At 51.1% G+C, this 10880-nt stretch overlaps 1 protein-coding gene across 2 annotated transcripts; it reads right to left on the bottom strand.

Moving 5' to 3' along the window:
* Positions 1 to 1091: 1091 nt before the first annotated feature.
* PPIE (peptidylprolyl isomerase E) lies at positions 1092 to 10494 on the bottom strand. 2 transcript variants are annotated; one of them, XM_054011686.1, is made up of 10 exons: positions 10455 to 10494; positions 8438 to 8536; positions 7324 to 7367; positions 6578 to 6604; positions 5776 to 5857; positions 5049 to 5149; positions 4564 to 4687; positions 3811 to 3996; positions 1646 to 1788; positions 1092 to 1547 (listed from the first exon to the last, which is right to left on the bottom strand). In XM_054011686.1, the coding sequence occupies exons 1-10, from the start codon at positions 10483 to 10485 to the stop codon at positions 1479 to 1481; spliced, it is 906 nt and encodes a 301-aa protein (XP_053867661.1). In that variant the 5' UTR covers positions 10486 to 10494; the 3' UTR covers positions 1092 to 1478. The 2 variants fall into 2 exon arrangements, with proteins under 2 accessions (XP_053867661.1, XP_053867662.1); XM_054011687.1 differs by lacking the exon at positions 7324 to 7367.
* Positions 10495 to 10880: the final 386 nt, after the last annotated feature.

Here is a 10880-nt window from a genome sequence, read left to right as displayed (position 1 = left end):
CAAACCTGACGGGCTCTTTTTCATTTCATGTTTACATTTAAAAAAATGAAGAATTACAAAGTGGTGGTTACAGAAAATGTTAGTCCTGCTAAGGACATTAGCTTCGCTTTGTGCGCTCTTAGATTTCTTGTCTCTACTATTTCCGCACCGAACCAAAGGCGAGACTAAAGTGCCTTTCCTCTGTCTTGCAAATGATAGCCGCTAATAACGACCTGTGACATAAATGAATAGCTACGTGCTATTTGAGCAAACGCTTGGACATTGCCTAGACATTCAGGACGTTTGGGCTTAGACACAGACACCTTGTTGCAGGAATTACAGAGATGGGTCTCTTTCGTATGGGCCCCAGTACTTACACCTCAGTTATGTTCCCTCACTTAGCACAATCAGGGGTGTCAGTTTCTCAGAGGACGAGAATTTTCACAGAAACAGAGCCCAGGGCCATTTACGCGTGAGCCTTTCCCAAGAGCTGCTCCAGCGCCGTCTGGCGGGAACGAACCAACCCAGACGCAGAGTGTTAACACAAACATCAGTGTCAGGGAAAGCTTTTCAAAGGGCCTTTCAATGCCTAAAACCCATTCACAATCACTGTAAATGCCAACGGTCCCGCTGTTTGTAACTGCAATCCGCCTGCACCACATCAGCACTAACGGGATTTTAGTGCAGAGGACAGTCCTTCGCTAGGGCTGTGCACTAGATTAACGAACTGAGGACACTGCCTAGCTCTTTTCATCCAGAGATCTCAAAGCATTTTACAATGCAGCTCAGTATCCGTATCCCCATTTTACAGAAGGAGAAACCAAGGCCTGGGGAGGTGAAGTCTGAGAAAGGCTGTTAAACACACTCACCCACTGGCTGTTAAACACACAGACCCAAAGCAGCTGGCTGAACAGCAGAGGGTCCGCACGTAACTCCATAAAACACAAGGCAGACTTCTGCTTCTTCAAGCCTTTCCCATGACAGCAACTTTCTTAGATTGTAAGAAACAGGTGGTGACTGTTTGTACTTTGTTGACCCCTAGACGTTACCACAATCTGTGAGCTAAACAACACGACACTGTGAGAATTCCAAGATAAGGGGCACCTTTTCGGTATTTTATAAAAGCTCTGGTTTATTTTAAACAAGTAAAAATTCTCTACGGAAGACACCGGCAGGATTGGAGATGCCTCGCAGAGGAGGGACAGAGGATCCACTCCGGATTGGACAAACTATTTGCACGGTTTTTTTAAAGGAAGCTTCCTGTGCCCTCCCGGGGTGGAAAAGCACCCACTGATGAGCCTATGCTGTCTGCTGACCAGACTGTCCAGTCCAAGCCAATATGGTAGTTTCTAAAGAAACTATGTGGCAAGTGGGACTTGTGGAGTAACAAGGTGACTTTTCTCCTTGGCAGGCTCCAGTTCTTTTTTCCCCATCCAGAACAACTTCCAGCCTTCACTGCTCATCTGGTCACCCCATCCAGACTCCTGACAGACAGGGGCTCACACATACTCCCCACAGTCTGAAATGATCACTTTCTCCTTGGGTTTCCCATCTTTGCTGCCTTGAGCCTTAAGAAAAATGAAACAAGAAGTAAAGACAAATCTCCAAGTCAGACCAAAGAAACAACTGGGGAAAACATCCCGTTGTCTGCTCCCCGGGCTCCTACCTCGATCTGCCGCACCACCTCCATCCCTTCCGTCACCTCTCCAAAGACCACATGCTTGCCATCCAGCCAGTCCGTTTTATCACAAGTGATGAAGAATTGGGAGCCGTTGGTGTTTGGGCCAGAGTTCGCCATTGATAACAACCCTGGGGACAAAATATTATTATTGTATTGAGGTCCAGTCATGGAGCAGGACCCGACCGTGCTCATGGCTGAACAGGATGGTCCCTGTCCCAAACAGCTGACAAATACGAGTGACCGGTGCGCCATTTATCATAGATCTGCTCTACGCTCACTGTTAAGCGCATCACCACATCTGAACATTGGCTGCCTAATACAAACACTCCTTCAGCAGCCCCGTCATCACAGGACAGCCACAGAGCCTGTTTGCTAGTATGTTTTCAGGTTCATAATACAGTGCTGCCCTCTGCTTCCTTTCTTCTCCCGTCTCAGGCTTCATCAGTCCCATTCATGATAAACCCATTACACGTTGCCCCACACAGTGTTGGCTACCATCATGTACCCTCCCACCGCGCGTACAACACAATATGTATTACAAGGAGCGCGGTCAGGCCAAATTAGTTTTCAAGTTTAGATTTTTATAAAACATAGGATCCATTGAAACTGTCCCATGGAATATTACTCCCCCCTCCCCCCCAAATGGAAATAAAAAATCAAAATCAACATTCCCTACAGTGTTTACAACCCATCCTGCAGCATCATATTAGCGCATCAGACACGGAGCGCAACAAGCGTGAAATTGACTAAGTTCAGGGACAGTGGGAGAGCTGAATGGCGAATATCCAGCCTCTTAGGAACACAGGACTGGAAATGACCTCTTGGGTCATCAGCTCCAGTCCTCTGCTCTCCCAAGCAACCCTGTTGTACCTCCTGCTCATAAACTCTAACTTCTGGGTCGCTAGTGCAAATCCAGCCTAGGTCAGCTGGGACCAACTGCTGCTATCATCTGACGGCTACTAGGCAGATGCTTGGTGGCCTGCGTAAAATACGTTGGTGGCCTCATGACGTACGTAGGTGACATAGGTCACTTCCCAGCGGACAAACCTCACCCACGGGGTTAGCATGGTCTCCTTTTGCTGACAAGCTCAGCTAAGAAGAAAGGGGCTGAATTGGCCTCAGACAATGAAATCCCCTCCCACTCCTAGAGACGCTCTTTCCGGGTCAAGTGGTGCAACATGGCAGGGTGGGGGGTGGGAAGAGAGGGGCTGTACCCAATCTGTGGCTGATGCAAGAGCTTTGCTCTCTGGCTACATCTATACCGTAGGCACCGACTTCCCTTCTTTCCCCTGGGTGTTCGACTCCCCCACCCCCACTCCACCCCTTCCATGAGGCCATGCCTCTGCCCCACCATTCCAACCCCTTCCCCAAAGTCCACACCCCAACTCCGCCCCCTCCCTGCCAATATTCCAACTCCTTCCTCAAATCCCCGCTCCCACCTTCTCCCCTGAGCATGCCACATTCCCGCTCCACCCCACCCTCCCGGAGCGTGCTAACGCTGCCAAACAGCTGTTTGGCGGCGGCCTGGCGGGAAACACTGGGAGATAGGTAGAGGAGCGGGGACGGGGCGTGCTCAGGGGAGGAGGAAGAGGTGGGGCAGGGGGTGAGGGGAGCTTGGCTGCCAGTGGGTGCAGAGCAGCCACTGTATTTTCCCGGGGAGTCGGCGCCTATGTTCTATAAGGCAAACCACTGGCAGTGGCGCATAGGGTATGTGTAGCTACATGCCGCAGTGAAAAGGGGGCTGCGTCCACATCGTGGTATGTAGCTACATGCGGCTGCGCAAGATTCTGGCACAGGACAGCCAATGGGATGCTACCCCGCTAAATACCATCCGTGCAGCCATGGGAAGCACGTCTTGGGCGTGTAGAGAGCCGTGTAGGGTACATAGCACAAGGTTCTGGCGTGTCTCTATTCTACTACGCTGGGCCTCACCACCTATGCTGCTATTTACATCTGTGTGAAGGGAGCGAGTAGCGTACCTACTCTACATGTGACTGTAGATCGATGCAGTGTAGACATAGGCTGAGACTCCAGCCCCGTTTACCGACAATGAACTCAGTTACCCCCCAAAAGTTCCAGCAATCTGCAACCTTTGCCCAAGCTGCCCCACTAAGCCAGCCAGCTCCCGCGCCCACAGGATCTGGCCTTACCTGGTCCCGTGTGCTTCAGAATAAAGTTTTCATCATCAAACTTCTTCCCGTAGATGGATTTGCCTCCGGTGCCATTGTGGTTGGTGAAATCTCCAGCCTGACACATGAACTGGGGGATGACGCGGTGGAAACTGCTTCCCTTGAAGCCAAAGCTCTTTTCGTGGGTGCATAAGCAGCGGAAATTCTCTGTGTGGGGGGGGGGAGGGACCCCGCGGGACAGGAGAGGAAAGAAAGCAAAATCAAAGTTCAAAATGCCAGCAATGGGACTATATGCAAAAGCTCATCTTAGACCAGGGGTGGCCAACCTGTGGCTCCGGAGCCACATGCGGCTCTTCAGAAGTTAATATGCAGCTCCTTGTATAGGCACCGACTCCGGGGCTGGAGCTACAGGCGCCAACTTTCCAATGTGCCGGGGGGTGCTCACTGCTCAACCTCTGGCTCTGCCACAGACCCTGCCCCCACTCCACCCCTTCCCGCCCCCTTCCCTGAGCCTGCCGTGCCCTCGCTCCCCCCCGTCCCCCCAGAGCCTCCTGCACCCCACGAAACAGCTGATCGGGGGAGGGATGGAGAGGCGCTGATCGGCTGGGCTGTTGGTGGGTGGGAGGCTCTGGGAATGGGTGTTGACGGGGGGCTGCTGACATGTTGCTGTGGCTCTTTGGCAATGTACACTGGTAAATTCTGGCTCCTTCTCAGGCTCAGGTCGGCCCCCCTGTCTTAGAAAGTGCCTTAGAGAAGTGGCACACTCTCTCTCACCCGCTGTCATGGGCACAATGTCCGAGCGCAGGAGAATCTGGAGTCGGCCTGCGGGCTTGTTTCCAATCTTGATGTCCATGTACACCTGAGGATTGGCTCTAGACTTCTTAGCAGGAGGCTCACCCTAGGGAAGAGAAACAAAGTGACGTTCCCATAGGTTCTTCTTACAGAGGCCTCCAGCCCTGAGCTCTCAGCCTTCAGTGGCTCATCGCTTAAGACACCCAGCACAGATGGGACAGCAGGCTGTGACTTTCCACCTGCTGGGCGTGGCTGCTCCCCCTCACGCAGGGAATGTCAACACTGCAATCAAGAGGCGTGATTGAAGCACGTGTAGACGTACCTAAACTAGCTTTAATCTAGCTAGAGGTAAGCTATCTTGAGTAACCATTTTCAACTCATCCTTTTGATCGAGGCAAAGGAACAAGTCAAATCCACCACTGGATTCCTTCCTTCTCCACACAGGAGACCAGAGTCCTGTTGTTTACCTCCTGCGTCTCTGATTTGGAAGGTTCTGCTCCCTCTTCCTCTGCATTCTCCTCAAGCGTCTTCCCCGAAAACTTCTTCAACCAGTCATCATCCGACCAGACTGGGGCAGAGAGAAGAAGGGATCAGAACAGGGTCTAAACCAAACCATGTGTTCTGTAGCATTGGGGGGAGGGATAGCTCAGTGGTTTGAGCATTGGCCTGCTAAACCCAGCGTTGTGAGGTCAATCCTTGAGGGAGCCACTTAGGGATCTGGGGCAAAATCAGTACGTGGTCCTGCTAGTGAAGGCAGGGGACTGGACTCGATGACCTTTCGGGATCCTTTCCAGTTCTATGAGATAGGTATATCTCCATATATTTTAAAACACCGTGTGTTCTAGACAGCTTTGAAGGAGTAGAAGTACTCAGTCCCCGGTAGGAGAACCCTAAGGACACGGAGCCCATGGCTCAGAGAATTACAGACCCATTACACAGGTGAATGAGAAAATGATGTTCACTGCGTCAGTAGCTGCAGCCTAGTAAAACCTCCCGTTAGTCACCTCTCTAAAAATGACAAGCAGGATCAACCCACCCAGGCTTCCCTCATGGCCACTGTGCACAGGGAACATGAGTGACACAGGCCCTCAGCAAAGCGATGGAGAAGGCAGACATACAGCAAGCAAACGGAACCGCGACACAGCCAGGCAGTACTGACATTAAGGTTCTCCCCTCTCTCATTCACCGACTCACCCGGCCTGGAAGAGCCTTCCTTAATCCGCATTGGCTTGGCCAAGTTGACACGAATCGTCCTGCCAAAAAGCTCAGATTCGTTCTAAGGAGAACGGAAGAGAAAAAGGTGAGAAATTCCTGCGTTCTCCAAAGCCCTGCCAGGCTCCGAGGGAGTCAAGAGAAACACAGAACTTCCTTCCCCCCCGCCCCCTGTCTGAGAGTATTGATTATTTGAATGGACCAGGAGCACATTGGGCTAGGTGATGGACAAACACAGAACAAAAAGACAGCCCCACCCCAAAGAGACACAAGACAAGAGAAAAAGAGGGAGACAGGGAGGAGCACAAGGCAACAAGGGGATAATATCGGCAAGCATGAGAGGCAGTGGCCTTGGCACACCAGCGGCCTGTCTGTGGTATGCAAACCAGGCATATGCCAAAGCAGCCACTGCCCCCATTTTAGCTGGCAATTCCCTTTACACTCGAAGAACCTGCAGCCACGACTACAAGCTCTTGAGATTCTTCTCTGACTTGTGTCCATTCCCGACAGCTGTTAAATGGGCAGAGTTCAGAACCGATTTACCAAAAACACCCACTCACTCCAGAGGGTATCAGATCCAGGTTTCCCTTCCTTGGCCTAGGAACTATGATCAGCGGTGAAGGGGATGGGGGTCATTAGATACAACAGAAATCTCCAGACAATGCTGAGACATCCTGTCATGTCCCATCGTACTGGGAACAGAGCAAAGCCAAATGATACAGGGGATAGAGAAAGGGCTACGCTTCCCCCAAGAACGTTCAGTAAAGGGGAACGTAATCCATACCATATTGTCAATAGCTGCTGCAGCGTCCTAAGGGAAGAGCAAAAGAAAATAAGTTATTGCTAATTCAGCCATGACTCCTCTAGTCACGTAAAAAAGCCACACTAGGTGCATAGACGGCTGCTGGGATTTCATATCAATGCATAGCCTGGGCTGGGAGCAACTGTCTAACCTCGCTCCTCAATGCAAAGCCTGTAGCTTCTTGCCACATCTCACATGGACCTTCACAAGCGTTTTCAGACATAGGGGCAGATGTGGTCATGGTTTTCTCCCCATCGATCCAATCAGCTAATGCCTCCAAACTGCACACCCTGCGGGTCCCGTGTTGGGCTGATTTTTATTTTTTGAAGCCTGCGATGGGTCATCGGGCCACAAACAGGTGACAACACGTGGTATCTACTGAGCTAAAACCACCACTGGCATCACCGACTGAGTTAGCCCTGGTCAAGATTTTGGACCACGAAGAGTCTCCAAGATGGAGATGTTTCTGCAGGATCATCCAAAGAAAGCAGAAAAACCAGAGATGGCAAAACTGGACCCAGAAGTGGGACAGTGATTCCAGCAGAGGGAGAACCATATGCAGCCATGACTGTTAAGCTTGAAGGAGTCAGTAACAAAGGGTGCGATCCTATTCCCACTTAAGTCAACTGCAAAACTACCAGTGACTTCAGTGGGAGCCGGACTGGGTGAAAAAATGGTGGCGGAAGAAGAGATTTCAAATTCAGTATTAAAATTTGCTCCTTTCTCACCTCTGCCAACTCAAATTCAATGAAAGCAAATCCCCGGTGCTTTTCTGTGGAAAGATAACGAACAGTTACAGCTGCCGGGAAAGCCAAAGAACAAGAGATTTGACAACAAGTCACTCGTGCTGCTAAGGGAAATTAACGTGTCTGCTACTGCCTCTCCATTTGAGAATTCAGATGTTGTTTCAAACACACTTGTGTTTTTAGCGGCTGGTGCAAAGAACTGGCAACATCGGGGTAACAAAATGGCCCATTTTTAATTACTTCAAGTTGTACAGAAACATTAAACTGTTCTTTATGGCTCTGATGTTAACAAAGCTAAATCTCCAGCAAGGTAATTCTCAAGTAATTCATTTAAACTATTTGTTGTACAGAAAGAAGAGCTAAATTTACACCTTCATCCTGAAATAGCGTGTAATGACAGGAAAATCTCTTTGCTAAATACTGAAAGTTGTTATTTACGAAATAAACGAACAAACATGATTTAAAGAAAAGACATTGCAAAATACAGTGTTAATCTATTTTGAAAACTGTAATTTAGTTTTAATGGTTCGTGCAAATATGTCCGGGAATCCTAGCACATGCCCTGGAGAATATGTTGTCAGATAATGGACTTTTAGTAATAATAGATCTGACTGCCACTGCTATTGAATCGTTGCTAAGAGGCAGGGAGAGGACACAGGTTTGTAGGTGATTACTGAGGGTCGGGATTTTAAATTGTACTGGTGTGATTCAGAAGACGCTAAGAAACTTCTGAAACTGGTCGAGTTAATTGGAAAACTCAAGCCTCTAAAGTTTTGCACATTCCAAAGACAGCATGTTACCCAACACATCCAGCAAATTCAGAGCACTATGGACCCCAATAGCCTGGTGCACTGGGAAAACGCTGCCCCCAGATTTTGATGTTACAGAAGCACAAACATGTACAGTTACCATTATGCAGAGTTCTCTCTTCAAGAGAGCCTTGCAAGCCATGGTTTCTTGAGAAGCAGCAAACCCCAAGGACAGAGCAGCTGAAGAAGGCAACTGGACACTTCTCTCGAATTCGTGGATATGATTCCTGACACAGAGATACACACAGAGCAAGAAACAAGACAGACCAAAGCAGGAACCGACTCACCAGTTTCATAGTCCAGAGGTATCTGAATATCAGTGATATCTCCAAAGGGAATAAAGGCAGCATGAAGAACTCTCTCATCCACCTCTTCCGCAAGTCCACCTGCAAGTCACATAGAGTGTTCTCTACCTGCGCAGCCTGTTTGCCCACAAAGACTTCCCAGTGCAGAAACATAGACGCCATGTGGCATCAGTGCAGAGGAAAGGATGGCTGCTGATTACAGACCGCTTGTAAACTACAGCTCGCGCAAAATGTGGCTTTGTCGATGCAAGATTGGGGCCCACAGTTTGGGGAAAGATCTGAAGTTTCTGCAGTGGCTTCTGCACTGTTTTCAAAACCCTCCAGTAGCCTCAGAGAAAGAAAATCCCTTCTGTATAAGAGACACCACCCTCCCCATCAGCAAATAAGGAGCCTGAAACAGGGCCGGCTCTACCATTTTTGCTGCCCCAAGCACACAAAAAAAAAAAAAAAAACTCCCCGAACTGCCGAAGGAAAAAATAAAATAATAATAATAAAAAAGCTGCCCAGACTCTGCCGTCCCAAGAATGGACGGAATGCCGCCCCTTAGCATGTGCCGCCCCAGGCACGTGCTTCCTCCGCTGGTACCTGGAGCCGGCCCTGCCCTAAAAGGAGAAGGGGGGAAACCATTCCAACCTCCCAACTTTTTAAAAACCCTTTTGAAGAAATGAAGAATGCAGGAACCACTTGAATTCACAACCAATTCCTGGTCCTTTTCTGCTTGCTAATCTACATCTGGCTTGGACCAAATACTCACACAACCCTCCCACCCACAAAAAAACCCCAATATTGCTAATCCCATGACCAGATTCTTCAGCTCTCCCAATGGCAACAGATTGCCTGTCCTTGCTCATGTGCCTTTCTCAGACCTGCCAGATGTACTGAGCCAAAGACAGTGAGCAAAGGACGTGGAGTGGAACCCCCAAGTCTCAATCTTCCACACCTGCTGCAGACAGGTTCCAGGGATCAGTGCAGATGCAGCTAAGCACAAGGGACAACGTTAATTTAGCAATTCATTTGGAGGTCAGAGGAGGGCAAGAACACATGAGCCCTGCAACTTGGTTGAGGGGGAGAGCAAGCAGATATTAAAAAGTTGGGCAAGGGGTTGAGTAACATCTGTGCTGCCAAGTTGTCTGGATACACATCCCAGCCTGTGAACAGAACCTACTTGGGCAGGAAACACACCTGACATACAGCCAGCAGGCAGGCCAGAGTGTTTGAACTCAGGTGCCTGGAGTTATGAAAATCAGGCCTCTTTTATTATGGGGCCTAAGTAAGAGCAGCTGCTCTCAGGAACCCCCCCCTGAAGACCAGACCACAGGGGTTTAGACATCAGAGTTTAAACATTATGACCGGAGTGGGCATTCATCTATTCGGTTCATGCAGGAGAGCTGTACACGTCCCACATTGGGAGGTGCAGGGAAAGGAAGGTGACTATGTTAAAGTGCCATTTAGTTTTCATTTAAGCTTAGTGGGACCCACTCGTGCCATTTTTTTTTGAGTCACCTGCTCTTATGTGTCACCCCTAAAGCCCCAGCTCTCGGATTCCGGGGAGTCTGAGAACATGAGCGCTTTAAAAAGCATGAAGCACAGTATGTTTCTAGCCCTGCCGTGACAAGCAGGAAAATGTAAAGATCCTCAAAGGCTCAACGCCAGTTGACCCCCCCCCGCCCCCCCGTGTAACCCAGTCCCATGACTTCGGACGGGGTTTGTGATCCTCCCCAGCCTCTAATCCGCTCCCTGCACCGGCTCCGGGCTGGGACAAGGCACCGGAGCGAGCCCCCGGGGAATCCGGGGCTCGCCAGCGGAGGCGGGAGAGAGGAGCCAGCCCGCCCCGGAGGAGGGCAAGGCAGGGGACAGGGGTGCTCTAGCCACCGCGCCTCTTCGGAGGCCTCCCCGGGGGATCAGCTGATTGCCAGGGGCCCACGTGGGGCGCTTTGCCCCCAGCCCCGGGGCGCTGTGAGAGCCCCCGCCCCGCTCCGGCTGCCCCGCCGCTACTCACCCACATACAGCACCCGCTTGGTGGAAGCCATCTTCCCGCCCCGAGCCCTCCCCTTGCCCCGGAACCGCACCCCGCGCCCCGCCTGCAGCCCGGCCCGGCCCGCCCCTGGCGAGACACGCGGCGGAGGCGCCGCAGCAGCTGGGCGGGCTCCGCGCTGCTCCGCCGGGGCCCTTCACGGGCCTTCCCCGGCTCCGGGGGCAGGAATTAGCCCGTGCGAGACGCTGGAAATCTCCCCCGTCCTGTAACAGCGAGCGCCGCTGCTGCCCGTTTCACTCACAACCCTGCTCGGCCAGCTCGTTGTGGGTGTCCGGGGGGGGGGGGGGGGGATTAATAGGTGACCCCAGACCCAGCCTTCTGCCTGGAGGGGTAAGAGGCACAAGGCTTCATTCACAGCAGCGCCCCTGGCAAGGAGCCCCAGCGGTTTAG

The sequence above is a fragment of the Malaclemys terrapin genome, chromosome 22 (genome assembly GCF_027887155.1).
Source record: "Malaclemys terrapin pileata isolate rMalTer1 chromosome 22, rMalTer1.hap1, whole genome shotgun sequence".
Taxonomy (NCBI): domain Eukaryota; kingdom Metazoa; phylum Chordata; order Testudines; family Emydidae; genus Malaclemys; species Malaclemys terrapin.
This window is presented reverse-complemented; position numbering and strand designations above follow the sequence as displayed.

Bases quoted from the DNA above. Each gene is read 5' to 3' on its own strand.
- PPIE (XM_054011686.1), bottom strand. From the start codon at position 10,485: ATGGCTTCCACCAAGCGGGTGCTGTATGTGG. The intron at 6,605-7,323 runs GTGAGAAAGGAG...CTCTTCCCTTAG, and splicing joins TTGAATTTGAGTTGGCAGAG to GACGCTGCAGCAGCTATTGA. The intron at 3,997-4,563 runs GTGAGAGAGAGT...CCCCCCACACAG, and splicing joins CATTGTGCCCATGACAGCGG to AGAATTTCCGCTGCTTATGC.